Source organism: Carassius gibelio, chromosome A10, assembly GCF_023724105.1.
Source record: "Carassius gibelio isolate Cgi1373 ecotype wild population from Czech Republic chromosome A10, carGib1.2-hapl.c, whole genome shotgun sequence".
Classification (NCBI taxonomy): Eukaryota; Metazoa; Chordata; class Actinopteri; order Cypriniformes; family Cyprinidae; genus Carassius; species Carassius gibelio.
This window is the reverse complement of record NC_068380.1, coordinates 22,070,443-22,089,760: the sequence shown is the minus strand read 5'-3', so window position 1 is coordinate 22,089,760 and position 19,318 is coordinate 22,070,443. Positions and strand designations below refer to the sequence as shown.

The following is a 19,318-nucleotide window of genomic DNA, read 5'->3' as shown; positions in this document are numbered from 1 at the left end:
AGCTGAAGTTAAGAAATCCATTCCCAGAATTATTGGTACTGTCAGATCTGAATCTCTTAACACATACAACATTAACTTTAGCTTTTGTCCTTGCAGCTCACATTCCCAGTTTGACATGCCTATGGAAGAATGCATTTGCCCATTGGCTAACATGAATGTCTGTCCTTTGCTTGGGTTCCACTGCTCCTGTCCTTTAAGCTGATTCCAGCAGGACTCTTGAATTAGAGAGAGGGTGCTCCCAGTATCTACCATTGCCTGAAAATATCGACCTCTTAGTAATATGGGTAAAGTCACCATTTTCAATTCAGACTGACTTGGAATTGAAACTGACTGAACTACACGAGTGTTAGCATGGGTCAACTTATGGACAGGGTCTCGGTCATTAGGAGTCTTTTTCTTCTGCAACTCAGAATTAGCCTGGCTCCAATATCGTTTGGATTCTTCAAAATCTTTCTCAATTTGGGTCCCTATCCTGACCAATTCACTAACACCTCTCACTGTTCCACGTAACAAGCTGGCAAGACGAGGATTACAGTTTCTTAATATGGCTTGTACCATTTCTCTCTCTGGCATGTCCTTCTTCCATCTTAGGCACAATGCCCTGTAATGGAATGCAAAGTCACGTATACTCTCTTTAGACCCCTGTTTCCTCTCCAGCAGCCTTCTTTCAGCTTCAGCTTCATAATCGTCATTTAAAAATGAGCGAAGAAATATTTCTTTAAACTGATTCCATGTCAATAAAGTTCTTTTCTCTGCTAACCACCAATCTTTTGCCGTACCCTTCAATACTGAAGTAAGAGCAGCGAGAATTTCAGAGTCACTCAAGGGTCGAATGGCCAAATATTCTTCACACCGCTCGACAAAAGACACCGGATCAGTCTCTCCCTCACTTCCAAAATGGGGAAACTCTACTTTAACAGGGGGAAGATACGTGGGTGCAGGTACAGTTTCAGTGTTGGCTAATAAATGCTGAGATGATGGAATGGCATGGGTCTTCCTCACACCTGGACGTGTTATGGTCGAATACTGCTCAGGAGCAGATATAGATACTGGAGTTGATGTTACTGGTACCCAGGATCTTAGCTTGTTATCAATCTGTAGATCTCTCCTTTTTAGACAGTCGACCATAGACTTCCCCAAGTCTTGTATACTCAGTTCTACGATTTGTTTAACTCTGTCACACTCTCTGTCGATGTGATAGGCCAACTTTTCCTCCAGGGATCTACACTGAACATCAAGATCTGCTTGTGAACAGCACTGGCTCACCTTCTGAATACAATCTGCACTGCACTTCTCCAGGATGACAACCCGTCCTTTTAACTCCTCTATTACTGCCTGTAGGGACAAGTTCAAGTCAGCTTCCTCCCTTTCATCAGGTAGTAGAGGCGTTGTAGAACGAGGTGGTGGATCTGTATCTGCAATGGAATCATCCTCTTCAGAATTAATATACAGCTCACTCAATGTATTTATGAGTTCTTTAACAGGTTCTCTACGTGTCACAAATGGGCCAGCTGTAAAATCAGGATTGGGCACGCTCTCATCCTTCTCACCAGGACTTAAGTCTTCCATTTCTTATTCTGCATACCAGAGTAATTAAGAATGAATACAGATTTGTCCCTGTTCGGGCGCCATCTATAACTGATTCTCTATCTCTCAAACAAAAAAACAGCTATACAATTTTTAGAAGGAGGGATCAACTATATTTCTTCATATTACACTCAGCTACATCAATAAAGATTTCTCTCAAACATGTTTGCCAATTAAGTTCTTGTTTTCATTCAAACATAACATATCCAAAACCAACACTTGTCAATACAGTTCTATACTACAAAGATTTCCATTGCTACCATACACAAATAACCCGTATTAAATGGTAACCGTTCTCAAATCAAATCAATACAATCAATGACCAAAAAAAAAACAAAAAACAAAAATGAAATAAAACAACAGTAGTAGAAATCAAACATTAACCCAAGGTAAAATAAACCACAGAAACCCTTATAATTGTAAAGAATACTGATTGTTGTGATAAAGTCCAGACACATAACATGAAGTGTCCCATAGGCCCAGGTACATCAGTCTCTTCTTCAATGATAGCACCTCCACATTATTCCCATAGCATGAGTTGAGGTATAAGGAAAAGGAAGCCCATAACCAAAATCCTTAATTGAGCAGCAAACAACCAAGTTTCTCAATAAGGATGATCTCCCAGTACAGAGAAGTAACACAAGGCACACCATGCTGTCCTCTGTCTCACTCTACTACTTCCTCAGCTTTTATAGCACCCATGGAGCACACTATGACCCCCTGGTGGTGAGGAAGAAAACTACACCCATTTAAAACCTTGTACAGTTCATGACACTGTTACAACATAATGTGCTTCTTTGCATTCCTTCTTCTGTATTTATTTGTTATGGAACTGTTCTAAACTTGTATTTATTTTTATATTGTATTATTTTATAAAACTATTGTCAGTTTATCCAATAATAAAAATTGTAAATAGTTGTAAATAGTCTGTCTCCTTGAAACAGGCTTAAAATAAAAATATACAGTAAAAACCCAATATTTTTTTTTCTTTTCTTTTTTTTTTTAAATCCATAATTTGGAAGATAATTTTGTGTAGCTATTTAGACTCAATAATTATTTTGTATATTTGATAATGATTAGCTTTGCCAGTATAAATGTGAAATAGAGGTGGGTCGTCAGGGCCTTCTCTGCTGGCCCTATAAAAATAAAATTGTGTGAAAAATGTTATTATTATTATTATTATTTAGGTATAATTTTCATTTGTGTAATGTCCTCGAAATGGCCTATGATTAGTTTCGTTGAGGTTGAACTGGAATATCCTTCATAAAGTCAGATAGTGTTACCCTTTTGTTCAAAGACGTCACATCTGATTTGTAACGAGCATTAGTGACAGAATCGTCAGCCAATCACATTTTGACGTTCAATGACAGCACGCCCTCTGGCTCTAGCAGGCAGGGTTGCCAGGTCTTCTCTACAAAACCCGCCCAATCGCGTTTCGAGGGGGGTCCTCGTTAAAAATCGCGTTCCAGGAGTAAAATACATGTTTTTGGCGGGGTTCCGCTAGCAAAAATCATATTCCAGGGGATAAATACCACACTGAGGTCGCTTCAACCAGCGGACATGAAAAACAACCCGCGACAACAGTGTTAAAGTAGCCGGATTTGGCAACAGCGTTTTATTTGGGAAAATGTCCAAGATTTTAAAATGAAAGTGAAAGGAGAAGAAGAAAATAAAGCCCAGTCGCCGGCGCCTTCACCAGATCTAGATGTTGATCTACTAAATGCCCTTTTCAAGGCGCTCTGTTGCAGAAAAAAGAGGAATCACTGAGAAAGGATAAACTACTCAAACTGAATTCGAAAGATTGCAGCTATGAGTGGCTAACGGCTAGCACCAAGCACAAGTTATTCGGCCATGTTTACTTATTAATAGGAGTGAAGGGACATGGAATGACAGAGGCACGGACTTTATTTACAAGTGACAGGTAAGTGCTTTATTATTTGACGAGTATTGAATCCTGCACATTGTTATGGGGTGTATGATGGTTGATAATACTGTGGTGTGTGGATGTCCAGCTTTTGTGAGAAGGGTCTGGCTGCAGACCATGGGCGAGTGGAGCTCCACTCTCAAACCGGAAATACGTCACCTCCACTTGAAAACATCAAGATGGCGTCGCCGGGAGTACTTCAAACTTAAACTCAGGTAATTTTATCTCTGCATCGCTAAAATGGTGAACTGACGCTGTTGTAACGCGCAGTGTAAGAAAAACGCACAGGGCTTACGTGAAATTAGTAACATAAGAATACTAAACACTATGGATTTATAGATTTATATCGCGAGCAATGTTGATGTCTGGCCACTGATCATATATCACCACATATAGTAATTTATAGATCAATGTTTCTGTCCAATGTGTTTTTTTATTAAGTTATCAAGTTCAATTACAAACCTTTACCCCACATTTCAACAACTGAACACATATTATTAGTGTCGATACAGCCAAATAGAAAGAAAAAAGATGGAAAAAATAACAAATAACAATAATCACACCATAAGATAAAACAGAATAAATAACGGAAAGAAAAAGAAAGATGTCTTAGGGTCTTATTCTAACAACAAAAACAAGTTCAAAGCATACAAGAGTTTCTGGGCGTTCCTGTCAATCCTGTAATGAAGAGACTTTGCAAATATCTTTAGTTCATTCTTCTATCCGCTGAAGTGAGGTTTAACCTTAAAAAACGTACTTATCTTACTTATCTACTTATCTATGAATCTAGTATTTGCACAAAGCAATTAAGTTATTTATCAAAAAGTCTAGGATCTTTTCCTTCAACAATACTCCAACCTTAACTGAGACCACAGTCAAAGGGTGTATTGATATCTGTTTGAAATGAAGCCAGTTTTGAAATTCCAGCCAAAAAGTCTGTACAGATTCACATTTCAAAAACATATGATCAACAGTTTCAATATCTTTCTCACAGAACCCGCATGAATTGTTCTCCCAATTAAATCTTTCTTGTAGGAAGTGATTAGATGGATAAATGTCCTTTAGAATTTTAAATGTTACTTCTTTGGCTTTAGGAAGAACTGGATAAGTAAAATAAAGCTTCCTTATTTTCTTTGCCTCTTCTTCAATAAATTCTTGAAGAACATACTTTCTTTTCAGTTGACTGGGGAAGTACAGTTTGGATAATACATTTCTGATAAACTTATTTGTTAATTTTTTGCTCTTTACATTTTTACCTTCAGTACATGATGGATAGCATAGGTGTAACTTAGTTTTTGGTGGCTTGTGGTAAAATAACGTAGTGGATAATGAAAGGACACGATCGTTTTGTATGTGTATTCCTTTAGCATTTGTTGTATAATTTTAAAAAGGTCATATGAGGTGGTTGTTTTCATATTTAATTTTTCATTCACCTCCAGGGATAGGATTGGCATAGAAGATGCAGCACTCTTTACATTTTAAATGTATGTTGCCACCTTAGAAGTCAAGGTCTTTTTACATGTGACATTAACATATTTATTTTTTCTATTTTGTTGTTCTGTTATTCTATTGTTTTACTTTTTTTGTTTCAGATCAAATGTATATCAAGTGTTATCCATCCTCATAACACCTCCACAAATAGAGAGTGGAACTTCTGAGCACCATCACCTTGTCTGCTTTGGGGCTGTCATAGTTGAATGATGCAGTACTATTCTGTGTTGAATTTACCTAACGTCAGCACACAGACATAGTATTGTTCCAGTTTTGCTGTGCTCATGTCTTCTTTGTGTCCCCAGCCCAGCAATCAGATGCATCAGAACAACAAAGCACAACTGTGGTGGACCAGGCACCTTCAGCAACAAGTAAATTGCTTTAACATTAATGATAATTAAATGTCAATATTGTAATTAAACTTGACCCATCTGACGTAATTGTTCATGCCAGAGATTTAACAACACTGTCAGTCAGGAGCATATTTAACAGGAGGCACACTTCAGCTGGCTTGATGGTGACTTCAGTAAGTGTGGTTGACCCTCTTGTTTTGTGGCTATAATAATTAGACTAAGTAATCTCACTCTCTTCCATTTCCTTAACATTACCCTTTTTTTTGTTGATACTGAACCGGTGCAGTGAAGAAATTTAAAGAGACACTATCTAAAGTACAGAAAGCCGTACATAATCTCTAGGTGCAGTCGCCTACAGTGCAGCCAGCTTCACAAAGACTGTGGGGCTGGTCACCAGGAAAATGGGCAACAGGGAGTGCTTTTGGGGTTTTACTCCTCAGATGACCACCCTGGCTACTGTAACTGGGATTGCTTCACAGACAATGGAGGTCTTTAAGAGTAAAGTGTGCGTGCATGTGAACACATTGTGTTATTACAGTAACAATTATGGTCACTTGCAGTTCATGTGTTTTCAATGTAGTGTAAGATGTGTTAATTATTATTATTACTCAAAAACCATTAAAACTTCTAAATTGTGGAAGTTATTCTTCATTATTTTACTGTGGTTATTTTGTATATGTTGTTATTTTGATTAAAATAAAAAATTCAACACACATAATTCTGGTTGAGGTATTATTTAAATAATTTATTTAATATTTCATTTATTTGTCACTGCTAAATATTAAAAACATAAGGTTAACTTTCTAAAATGTATGGAATGTTACATTGGCAGTTGTACACTGGTAAAACAAACATGAACAAATTGATGTCTGTAGTGCAAATTGCTGGGGGGGGGGGGTAAAAAAAATGCTGTCTTGTCATAAACCGTAAAAGATTAGTATATATATATATTTTTTTTTTCTACTAGGTAAAAGTAACAAAGATAAAAGTACAGAACATATTAACATTACGTACAAAGAGGTGACATAACTGGCAAAGCACCCTTTATACGTGTATATAACAAGTAATACAAAACGAAAGTTTGGTGGTAGTGACATATTTTCCCTCTTAAATGGAGCTCCACTCGCCCCCATGGAGGCGACGTAATTCTACGTAAAGTGTTACCCGGACCAACATGGCGGCCGCGTCATTAGTGGAGGCGACGTAATTCTACGGAAAGTGTGGCCCGGTCCAACATGGCGGCGGCGTCCCTAGTGGAGGTGACGTATTTCCGCTCTTGAGTGGAGCTCCACTCGCCCATATGTCTGCAGCCAGACCCTCTTGGCTTTTGTACAGCTTTGCTGTCTGTAATTTTAGAGAGACGTGAATGTTCACAGTGACCCGTGTATTGGTGGATCACTTTTACTGATCCATGTAGGGAAATTTACTCTGTATTTACCCACCACAATCTAGTCTACTGTTGAAACTGTTGATCAGCTGTGATTGAGAGTGTGTGTGCAGCATTATATGTGAATTAGATGCATATGGCTGCGTTAGCTGTTACAGAGATGTGTAAGATAGATGTGTATGTTTGTAGTTTACAGTTGCTTACTGAAGGCCCTGACTGAAACCCCACACTACGCTACTGTAAATAATCGTAGCCTACTTTAATGCTAAAATACAATATTTTAATCCTACGATAAACAAGCAGCAAAAAAAAAAAATAGTTTTGGGAGGAAATGTTTCTGTCTCAAAATATAGTTCTAAAATATTTTAAATCGTTTAACAGCATCCTTTTTGGCAAAGCGAACGAACAACTGGAAAGTGTTATTTCCGGTCTATTTGTTGTCATTGCAAGTGACGTCACTTGCGCGCTCGACCGGTCACGTGACACGCAGTTCTAGATGTGATGTGACGTCACAGAGGGCACAGAACATATAACAACACTAAATGAGTTCAGTCCAGCCACTTTCAGTTGAAGCTCATGCAGTTCCCTGAGACTGAACTTGACAGAAAGTGTTAACAAACTCACAGTCTGTAGACACAGCATTCAAATACACAGTACTATAGAGTCAAAGATGCAGAAAGCCAATATCATGTGTGCAAATAACTCTGAGACGGAGAGCAGCAGCAGCGAAGTGTTCGAAGACACCTTTGAGAACTTCTTACAAGTGCAGATGGAGAGCAGCAGAGCTCATCCGTCCAGCAGCACTGTTGTTTCAGCTGAGAAATATCCTGAACAACAAAATAATCCAACAGGTAACTGTCAATGTTAATACAAATCAAAACTGACATGGACACAGAAATAATACTAGGAGACGATTACTGTGTGACGTCTGTGTAGCACAGCATCAGCACCAGAAACATGAACTGCAGTGCAAACCTGCTAATTATTCACTTGAACAACATAAAGCAGCTCTGCATTAGGACAGTTTTACAAGTTAATGATTCAGCTGTAATCTGTGCTAATAATAACCCTGTTTCTAATCAATATTCTCTGTTTGCAGAGAAACACACAAAAGGGAGGAAAGGCTGTGGTTGTTTGAGGAGCGTGTGGAAGTCTGTAAAACATCACGTCCAAACCCTCAAAACCCGAGCATGTCCTCGTGTGCCATCGCAGGAGCCTCCACAAACATCCAGAGCAGAACCGACAGCAGACACAGATCTGCTCGAGTCCCAGACAACAGATCGTGAGTCTCCAGTTATTACTGCTCTGATTCATTCAGTCTGTTTCTGCTTTCAGTCTCATGCTGTACATTAACATGTTGTCACACTTTCCTTATGAAGCTCAACATGGAGCAGAGTACTTGCGCTCTCTCTATGAAGTGGGAGAAGAAGTGGGATCGGGTGTCTATGAAGGAATTAGAAGATCGGATGGCCAGAGGGTATGTTAATCTTTCTGCATAATCAAACTGTTTCGGTGAACTTTGAGTCCTGACAGAAACATGAGTGTTTACAGTAGAGATGTTCATTGTAACGGTTTAACCGACGGTACGAATTTTGACCGATTATACAATCAGTTAAATTATAAAAATGTAAAATGTGTTGTTTTTAGGGGAAAAAAAAACATAAGTCACGTATAAGTCGCATTTTATTATTTCAGAAATAGGCCTCATGCCGACGGCAAATGTTTACAAACATTATAATAAACACTGTAAACAAAGCTAGCTAGGCTAGTTTAGTTCCCCTGACTCCACAACAAATCCTTTCAATTAACAGTATTTAGAAAAGAACAAGAATGAAAAATATAAGAAGCTATAGCTATATAAACGACAAGCCAAAACCAACTCATTTAGGCTAAAACGAAACTGAAAGCAACGTTGGGTCTCTCACTCGACACAAAATCAAATGTTTCCGTATTCGCCATGTATTTGAATGGCAAAATATTATTTATTATGTACTTCACTCGCGTTCAAAGCAAAACTAAATGTTTTTCATAACATCACAGCGGTGACACTTAACAGCTTAACAGATTTTAATACATATGTTTGAACACGTTTTTTTTCATATGTTTGACTGACTGTATTTTATTTTGATAATGAACAGGCTGCATTGTCAAGGTATAGCAAAGTTTAACTGTGCGCACATGCGGAGCAATCACTTGAATTTATTCCTTCTAACAGTGGAAGCAACTACTCCTTTCAGTCCTAAACATAATCGCAGTTGTAAAAGGTTTGCCTTTATTTGTGTACATTCACAAAAAAAAAACAAATCATTGTGCTTTTGTAAAATAAAGCTAAAGAAAAATAGGATACCGCTTTCTGCCGTCTGTTTCCTTTCACGCAGCACAAAAATGAGCCGAAACTCTGCTTACTAGGCTACTGGTTTGTCTCTCATTTTCTTAATTTATAATTTAAGTATAAATATGTTTCTCGTTATATATATATAGCCTAGCTTTATCATGTTTTTCTCCGCTCGCAGAAGCGCTGCAGGTGCGTGATGTGATATGAAGACCAGTGAATCCTCAGGTTCTGTTGTTTGCTGGTTTTTGCGCATGTAAAATTAGTTCTCGGGAAACAAATGTTAGTATTTCTAAGGGTCACAGACACGTATCCTTTCTAATTTAATTCACTTCTAATTTAAAATAATCTTGTTGGTTAACGGTTAGCAATCGGTTAACGAGCGTCGGTTGTCGGTTAGGAAAAATAACAGAAATGAACATCCCTAGTTTACAGTATCGATCAACACGTTTAAAAGAGACTGCAGATGATCATGGACACAAACAAAGAGAGATCAGTTTACTTACGTTTGCAAAAATGTTCTTCATTTTGTAGGTGCTCATCAGATTTGTGAAGAGGCACTTGCCCGGAAAAACATCAGAGTCGGTAAGTTGACAAGACTTTATTCTTCATGAAATTCTCTATTTAAGTTCTGTATGTAGACATTATGAGGTGTAACTGAATTAGACAATCCAAGTCTAGAATAATAGTTGATGGCCATCATCTTTAATTTCCTTCACTCCTTAGTTAGGAGATGTGAGATTGGTTAGGAGTCAGCTAAGCTTTGGCCAATCTCTTTTCTTCAGGATGAGTTTCTCAGACCTATGTGTGAAGAGGCAGCTACGATGTTGATGCTGCAAAGGCCTCCGTTCTGCCAACATGTCATACAGTTATATGACTGGTTTATCACGGAGGAGCAGAATGTCTTGATAATGGAAAATCCCCATCCCTTTGTGACCTTGCGTAAGTTCATCAAAAAAAACCCAGGTCACCTGAGTGAAGAAAAGGCGAGACTCATCATGTGGCAAGTCGCCGTTGCTCTGCGTCACTGCTGGGATCGTGGTATTTTTCATGAAACCGATCTGAGTAATATTCTCATCAACACGGACACCCTGCAGTTGAAGATAATGGACTTTAGATACGCAGAGCACATCATTAAAAAACGTAAGTTGTCTTTCTGAACACTCATTTATGACAGATCCCTGATGATGCGTTACTAAACTCTGGAAATGTGTTGTTTACAGGAAGTGAAGAAGCTTATTTAGAGGCGAGGCTCAGAGTGCCTGCTAAATTGCAAGCGGCTGAAAACCTATACTTCGTGCTGGATGCGCTCATCACAACCATAAGACATCCGTGCTGGAAAAAAGCACAGCTGTCCAGAGGTGAGACCAGTGACAAGAACATTGCTTGAAAAACATATAAAGCTCAGACACAAGGGACAGTAAAAGATCAGTGCTGAAACATTGACTAATGACATTCTCTTCTGGAAACTTTCACAGAATGCACAGATCTTCTTGAGAAACTTGGGCATGGAGGGCCATCAGCGATTGACACCTTAGAGAACATCTTAGATCATGCCTGGTTTAGAGACCGCTCCCCAGTGAATGGAGGAGAAGGAAAGTGAAAAGAGATGATTCAAACCCAAGCTTATGTTCATGCTCTCATAGTTTGAGTGTTGGGCAGCAGCTCTCAGCCACGCTTCACTCCTTTAACCCTGCAGCTGAGCCTCGGCTGAGATGTTAGTACTCCAGCACTTCTCCTCTCTCTTCATCCAGAGCTCTGTTCAGCCTCTTCAGCAGCTCTGGGCTTACATCGCTTCCTTTATTCCAGTGATCCACCAATTCATGTGAAGAGATTCACCAACACAGCTCTGCCAGGCATTCATTTGCCAATCGCTTCTTGTGCATCTGTGCATCTCAGCATGCATCGGTGTATTTTGAAACATTTCTAGCATCAAGATGTACACACAAATCCACAGACAGGTGGACTCTACTGCCGGCCAATCATAGCACGTTCTCACTACAACCAATCAGGTGTTGCTTTACAGTCAGCGGTCTCTAACTGAAACAGCTTTGCTCATTTACACTAGCTCAGATATGAATTATAAGATCCATAAGAAGTGCTACAGTAAAAGATACCTAGCATTTAGATTTGGTTAGCCACAGTATTCTAATTTAATCGAGCTTTACGTCTCTTTATGGGAACACTGGATAGAAAGCGTCACATAATTCAGGAATAAATAACTCGATTGATTTGATAGATGAAATTACTGTCCCACAACAGCATTCCCAGTTCTTCAGTCGAGCAGATTTAATGATGGATACGAGCAACTCTGTGCATCTGACACTCTATAGTTAGCACTATAAGTAGGGTGTCACGCCACTAATTACAAATGTTTCAAACAGAATGATTCCCACTTTGTAGAGACGGTATACTTGGTGGGGAGTCGTGGCCTAATGGTTAGAGGGTTGGACTCCCAATCGAAGGGTTGTGGGTTCGAGTCCCGGGTCGGCAGGAATTGTGGGTGGGGGGAGTGCATGTACAGTTCTCTCTCCACCTTCAATACCACGACTTAGGTGCCCTTGAGCAAGGCATCGAACCCCCAACTGCTCCCCGGGCGCCGCAGCATAAATGATGAACACTGCTCCGGGTGTGTGCTCACAGTGTGTGTGTGTGTGTTCACTGCTCTGTGTGTGTGCATTTCGGATGGGTTAAATGCAGAGCACAAATTCTGAGTATGGGTCACCATACTTGGCTGAATGTCACTTCACTTTTTTTATTAAGATGATACAGGCTTGTGTTATCCACAAGCGATGAGGCTTGTACTGTAAGGTCACTGATAGTCGCTCGGGCTTGTATTTGTTAAGATACATGATGTTTTGTCCTAGATAGGGTCCTTCAGAAGTAGAAGGGGTGATCTGTTCAGTGCAGTAGACAGTATCACTGATTATAATGCGTTGTGCTGCTCGTGTCGGCTGTTATCACTCAGGATCTCTGAATACACTCTTGACTTCTTCCTGATACACTGCTCTCAACGGAAATATAAAGAAGGACAGACAAAAAATGATATCTCAGTGTTTTCTGGGATTTTATCCATAACGATGATTTGAGTGTGTTATTGTGCTGATATCTTAAGGACTACCGTGGACAGCTGACTCCTAAATTTTGGATATTCTTCATATTCTGTGGTGGTCGGTTCACAGCAGTTATAGAAATTAACTGACGGGTGATTCATTCAGGAACGAAACAGTGTCATGTTGCTCAGAGACACAAAACAGTGCTTGTCCTTTGTTTGAAACTATTTTGGTTTTCTCTAAAATCGCACATCATTAAAACAACAATTAGGATGTTATCACAGACGGTATGCATCTCACACTCCTATAAAGACGCCACTTAAAAGAAGTTTTGACCACACAAACAGTACTTCAGCTCAATTTGAAGGAAGAGAATGAATCTGAATCGACATGTTCCCATCCTGACTGTAAATCAAAATGTGACGGCTGTAGCGAGAACATGCTACGATTGGCCAAGGCAATGTTTCTGTTATCTGATTGGCTTGAGATGACAGTGGGTGGAGTCCACCTCAAGGTTATTATAATTCTGCGTTTTTACCAGTGTTGGGGTAGTTACTCAAAAAATGTAATTAGTTACTAGTTACTTCAGTAAATTGTAATGCGATTACTTCACTAGTTACTGCATTTGAAAAGTAACTTCGCTACTTATTACTTTACTTCACTTTTTAACATTTTATTGGGAATTTTTTCCAAATTCCGTTTTCCGTTTAAATTTTTCTGTATTCCATTTTTTTCCCGTTTTATTTTTTTCTCAACTCCTTTTAAACCCCTTAACTGTCACTCACATTTTTGAACACTGACTTTGTAGTGCACGATCCAAGGTTACGTTTTTATAATTCATGAATGAAAATATTTTGTAACATGATATTGATGAACCATTTACATGGTAATGCAATGTCTGGTTTTAAAATGGGTTTTAAAGGATGAATTCTGAGATTTTGATAGAGAGAAAGGCAACAAAGAAGTCCTTTTTCTTTTAAACAAAGGTCAAAACTCCTGTTATAATGTAGATTTTTGAGGGTGCACTCTTGACATAAATTAATAGATTACTTTTCCTACATAATTTTCAACAAAAAACATTGGTAAAATATATATTTGGGAGACTTAGACCTTTCCAACGATATATAGTTTGTCAAGATTAGATTAGATTTAATTGTAATATAGTGAAGTAAATGTAGGTGTCCCACAGAGGGGACGGGGTGACAGGTAACAGGTTAATGGTTAAATTTAATTGTATTAATCAAAGAAGGCACTGCAGCCAGACCGATATACACAACACAGAGCGGAAGTTAATTTAGGGCCAGGTGCGTGCGCTTCATGAAACCATCTGTAAGATGAGATTTCAGCACTTGACAAACGGAGAGCGACTCCTACGTAGCACTTGAAGCACAGCTATGTGATTGCTTTACGTGCAATGCTGGGAACAGACGTCATACAATAACGAACGATCGTAAAATTACTGGTAGAAAACACTGTTAAGCGCTAAGATCAATGGTTATCGGGAAACCTGGCCCAGAACTTTACACACAGGCAAACACGGCATGTGTAACGCAGTAAAGCGCCTTCCTATTAATCTACTGTGTAGTGTGTAGTTACCAATATTATTAGTGTAATGCCTTACTTTACTCCGTTACCCAAAACTGTAATATAGTTACTGTAATCCGTTACTTTGTTACTCGTTACCCCCAAGACTGGTTTTTACATTTGGTAATATTATTTTAACATTTGCTATAAATGCATAGAATAGAGTTGAACAGAATTAACCGAACACTCTCAGAGCGCAGACGTTTTGATGTAAGCTCCGTGACACAAACTTGAAGCATGTTTAGACAGATTCGATGGAGGATAGTGAAAGAAAAATCAAAATGAGTCCAGCTGATTTACATTAATGTATCCATGTGTATTTATATAGGGTTATATCCATTTAGTAGTCATATAAATTGATATTAATATACATTAATATGAATGGTCATATTTGAAAGATTTAGGTAATTTGGTAAAAATACAGCAATATTGTAGTGTAATGTAATATTAGATGTGTCTCTTATCTTATTGTCGTGTCTTGCTCATAAAACACACTCCTGGGCCTCAGACCCTCGTCCCGCAGCATTTATTTTAGTCAAACTCGCAGTACTGTAATTTATGTTGTTTTATTATTATTTAGATGTACTTCATTTCCTTTAGTTGCTCGGTAATTGTCAGTTTTGCTTTTGTTGATTTTCATAACCGTTTTATTTAGTCCGTTTCTGAAAATGTTCTGTGATCAGTTGTTTTGGTCTTCGTGTCAGTTTTAGTTTCCTGTGGTCTGTGGATTTGTGTGCACGTCTCGAGGCTAGAAATGTTTCTCAATGCACAGATGTGTGCTGCGTTTCTCTAATGCACAGAAAAGCCACCCGTAACTGGACGCCAGGCAGAGTTGTGTTTGTGATGTTTTTAATTCTCTTTATTTGTGGCTCTTAATGTATTTATCTGGAGCAAAGGAGCAGTTCTAAGCCCATATTCAGGTCCTGCTGAACTTTGGGCACATCTCTGTATCAGCTGCACATGTTCTTATCAGAGAGCGAGACGTCTGCTGGACTGCTCAGCCTCAGATCAATGTCATCTACATTATACACATCCTGTCAACTCGACCAGATCTTGTTTCAGAGGCAGCAAGTTAAATCATGATGAAAAATGCAGTCTTTCTGTCACTAATGTCCTGAGAGAAACTCAACGCGCGGATGTGTTTTTTAAAGCTCTCCGTTTTCTTTTCTTCAAGATTTCAAGCATCAACACAAATGTCCTGTTTGTGAAAGGTGCTTCTCTCAGCTTCTCTGTGTCACTACAAATCATCTAATAGAGCATGTCAACATTTTTAATAAAAGATTTGTTTCTCATTCATTCATTTTTTATTTTAAATATATGTATATATATGTATATATACGGGTCAAAGACTAGACGTCACCATTTTCGGTGTCTGCATCACAGTACATTTACAAAAGTCATTTTAAATGCATTAAAAACATCTTAAATGCAAGTAAATTGTCTACTTTGATATTTCAAATTACTTTTGTGACAATAAAATGTCAACATATGGAGGAAATAATGTTCCAAAGTGTAAAATAGTTCTTCAGCATAATGGTGCGGACTTTGATTTTACCAGTTCATCTTAAATAAACATAAAATACCAAGTTAAAACATGTGTGTTGTCTTGGCATTTTCAAGTAAGTATTGGCTGTGTCATAGAAGGACTATGTCTTCTTGTTTTGTTAAAGTATTTGTCCTGAAAATGCACTGTATCTGAGATGATTGAGTGCAACAGTAATGAGAAGTTATTCTGAAATCATTTGAGAAACTGATAGTCATTCAGCAGTCTGTGATATTATGAAATGACACCTGAAAGACTGTGTGCTGCTGCAGAAGAGTGAGTTTATCGCTCTTAAATACTTGAGCATTTCACCTTTTCATGGTGTGCTAACATAGGTTACAAAAGCACACGTCATTCGGTGAAATGCCAAAAAACACTTTTGATGTTTGAAAAACAAGTAGATGTTGTGAATAGTTGTGATTGATTTTACTGGTCAAGTTCACTGTTAGAAATAGGTGGCCATTTGATTGCCTGCAATATCAGCTAATGTAGAAGTGTGATCATTCAGTGTAATGCAGACCATTGTTACACTGAATGACTATCACTGGAGAAATAACAATTCTAGTATGTTATTGATGTTACAGATAAATGAGGCATGTTTAGAGTTGAAATAATAAATATTAATATCTGAATGCATTTTGGTATTGTTTAATTTGATTATTGATTAATTATAGACACCCATGAACAGAGTGTAAAAAGCCCAAAAGCTACTAAACTAAGTGTAGCTTGGGCGGCACTCTTAAAGCCTGTTCACAGCAAGAACAATAACTCTCAAATAACTATAACAGTAACTGTTGGCCACCGCACTGATGAACAACAGCACTGTTCAAGCATGTGCTGCAGATCTGTGATCTTTAAATGCTCCAGCTCTTTAAAGTTGAATCAATTCTAATTAGCTGTCAATGCTTTTATCAGCTGGAAAAAACAATCCATCAGTATCCTACAAAATAAAAGAGATTCCAGCAATGTTGTTTCTCTGTGCAGTTATTTGTGCTGCTATTCTTTACAGAAGGGTTTTTTCCTTTTTGTCGTTATCCTTACCGTACTTGGTGTGAACGTGCCTTTAGCCAGAAAAGAGAAGGGTGTTGAGCATTGTTCTGGGCAGAGAGAGCTCCTCACTTCAAGAGAGATCACTGAGGGGTTCTCCACCCAAATACTCATCCTGATCAGGACATTTATGTTAACGTGACAAGCTAAGCAAGCATGACGGGAGCATCAGGAAAATGCTTATTATATTTCAACATCTGTTTCTGCAGTCTTTTACTCAGGGTTATTATTAAAACTCATTTAATGACAGATTAATACTACAAATATTTCAGTTATGGGAACATTGGCAATGTTATCTCTCTTTTTGGCAAATCGTCATTCAGTGTAACATATATTTGTGTACAAATGAAACAATTTACTTATTGTCACGATCATTAGCTGGAGTGCCCATGAACTTCAGTAGAGGGCTCCACTCAGTACCATTCCACCCATCAACCACCTGATGTCACCATATCATCACTTGGACACTAGCACCTCTCATTCAGCAGCCAATTTCCTTGCCACACCTGCACCTCATTTACACACACATATAAGCACCACAATCACTCTCACTCAGTGCGAAGTCTTGTTTAGCCTGTCTAACATTTCCGAGCATTTCTCCCTGTGTTTGTCATTCCTGTGTTTAATCGTTGGACTGTGTACTCCGACTCTGATTCTCTGCTGCATGCCCCGATCTCTGCTTGTTTCTGGTTTCGACTCTGGTTATCACTGACACACCTGATGCCATTCCTGATTTCTGCCTGTTTGATCATTCTTAAATAAAGTGCTGCATTTGGATCCGAACGTCTCTGGCTCATCATTACAATTATGACCTGTACTTATTCATATACAAATAAGAATATATGATCATACTACATTTTTATGTTTTAAATTATTTTCACTTCACTTTGAGAGCTGCACTGTGATGCTTAAACAGTCTTTCAACATGTTATCAAATGATTCATGTTTTAAATATGCCTTACAAGATTTTTTGGTTTATAAATATTTTTACACTGAAGGACATTTTAGTGTGTCTTCTGTCAAAAATGGTAAAAAAATGCATGATTATATATATATATTGTTCATGAAATATACATTTAAACAGGACACATTCTAATGTCAATCAATCAATCAATCAATCACCTTTATTTATATAGTGCTTTAAACAAAATACATTGCGTCAAAGCACTGAACAGCATTCATTTGGAAAACATTGTCTCAATAATGCAAAAAAAATGTATGGGGAAAAAGCTAAACTTAAAACTGTGTTGCACTTTTATTTATTTTTTTGATGCTTGAAACACAAAGACGAGTTTGGTGGTTTGCAAAGATGAATTGTTGATGCTGATTTCATTTATTTTTCTTGATTGTATTTTATTATTTTAATAGAATTTATTGTTTAATTTCATTTTTTTGATAAAAGTTTATAAATCTAAATGCTTTGGCTCAAACTATAACACTGTCCTGTGACGTTAAAAACCTTGATATGGAGATACACACATACACACAGTACACAATGTTGTCACAATGTCACTCTTTGTTATATTGCAGCCATTTGCTAAAATCATTTGTTCTTTTTTTTCTCATTAATGTACACACAGCACCCCATATTGACAGAAAAACACAGAATTGTTGACATTTTTGCAGATTTATTAAAAAAGAAAAACTGAAATATCACATGGTCCTAAGTATTCAGACCCTTGCTGTGACACTCATATATTTAACTCAGGTGCTGTCCATTTCTTCTGATCCTGCTTGAGTTCTACACCTTCATCTGAGTCCAGCTGTGTTTGATTATACTGATTGGACTACACCTGTCTATAAAGAGCTTACAGCTCACAGTGCATGTCAGAGCAAATGAGAATCAGGAGTCAAAGGAACTGTCTGAAGAGCTCAGAGACAGAATTGTGGCAAGGGCACAGATCTGGCCAAGGTTACAAAAACATTTCTGCTGCACTTAAGGTTCCTAAGAGTACAGTGTCCTCCATAATCCTTAAATGAAGATGTTTGGGATGACCAGAACCCTTCCTAGAGCTGAGCTATCAGAGGAGAAGAGCCTTGGTGAGGGAGGTAAAGAAGAACCCAGAGATCACTGTGTCTGAGCTCCAGAGATGCAGTCGAGAGATGGGAGATCAGCTGCAGGGACAGGACGACTGGTTGCAATCGAGGGAAAGATGAATGCGGCCAAGTACAGGGATATCCTGGACGAAAACCTTCCCCAGAGTGCTCAGGACCTCAGACTGGGCCGCTTAACTGTTGTAAACTATTAACCAACAACAGCAGCTTATGAAACTATTTAGCACCTGCCTTGCCCTCTCCCTTTTCTTAATCATATGAACTGGAAGACAAAGTGAATTCAGGATATGCTTAAAAGTAAGGTAAGCCAGTTCTTTTCTGTTTGAAAAAAACCCCACATTATCTAAGATAAGCGGCTATGCATGCATTATTCTCAGGCTTTGAGTTTTTTGATCTGAACCTAGTAAATACTACTAAGAGCAATAATCATGCTGCTGCTTCATTTTTACTTTGATCAGACACTAAAACAGAAATATATCTTGTCTGTCAGTGATGGACCACTTCAAATCAGTGCTTGAGACTCGTGGGAATCAACTAGAAGTGACATCTAAAAGGTAAGAATTTCTTGCTCTAACTTGACTTAATACAAACATAAATCACATAATATAAAATGTATAAAGACAGGTATAGTTGTTAAAAAAGTAGTCACAGAGTGTACTTTGCCACAACATGTTCTCTCTATGTGTTATGGATCAAGTGGGGACATGTGCATAAATGTAAGTAACTGGCTTTCCAGCAGATTCACTGTATGTGATATTCCACAAAGCATAAAAATCCAATGCACTGGCAATCTATAAAATGCACAAAACAAGATTAAAATACTTTCTAATATTCCAGGAAACTTCACATTTTGGATGTCTTGAAAACAAAGATAAACACACTAAACTTAGATTTTGACAGAAAGCATCGGACACTCACTGGTCAAGTAAAGAAACTCCGTATCATTACGGATGAACTGGAAC

At 38.2% G+C, this 19,318-nt stretch overlaps 1 protein-coding gene across 1 annotated transcript; it reads left to right on the top strand.

Moving 5' to 3' along the window:
- The first annotated feature begins 7,796 nt into the window (after positions 1 to 7,796).
- LOC128021581 (serine/threonine-protein kinase pim-1) lies at positions 7,797 to 17,275 on the top strand. Its single transcript, XM_052608899.1, has 6 exons — positions 7,797 to 8,024; positions 8,122 to 8,219; positions 9,609 to 9,659; positions 9,860 to 10,217; positions 10,298 to 10,435; positions 10,553 to 17,275. The coding sequence occupies exons 4-6, from the start codon at positions 9,878 to 9,880 to the stop codon at positions 10,675 to 10,677; spliced, it is 603 nt and encodes a 200-aa protein (XP_052464859.1). The 5' UTR covers positions 7,797 to 8,024; positions 8,122 to 8,219; positions 9,609 to 9,659; positions 9,860 to 9,877; the 3' UTR covers positions 10,678 to 17,275.
- Positions 17,276 to 19,318: the final 2,043 nt, after the last annotated feature.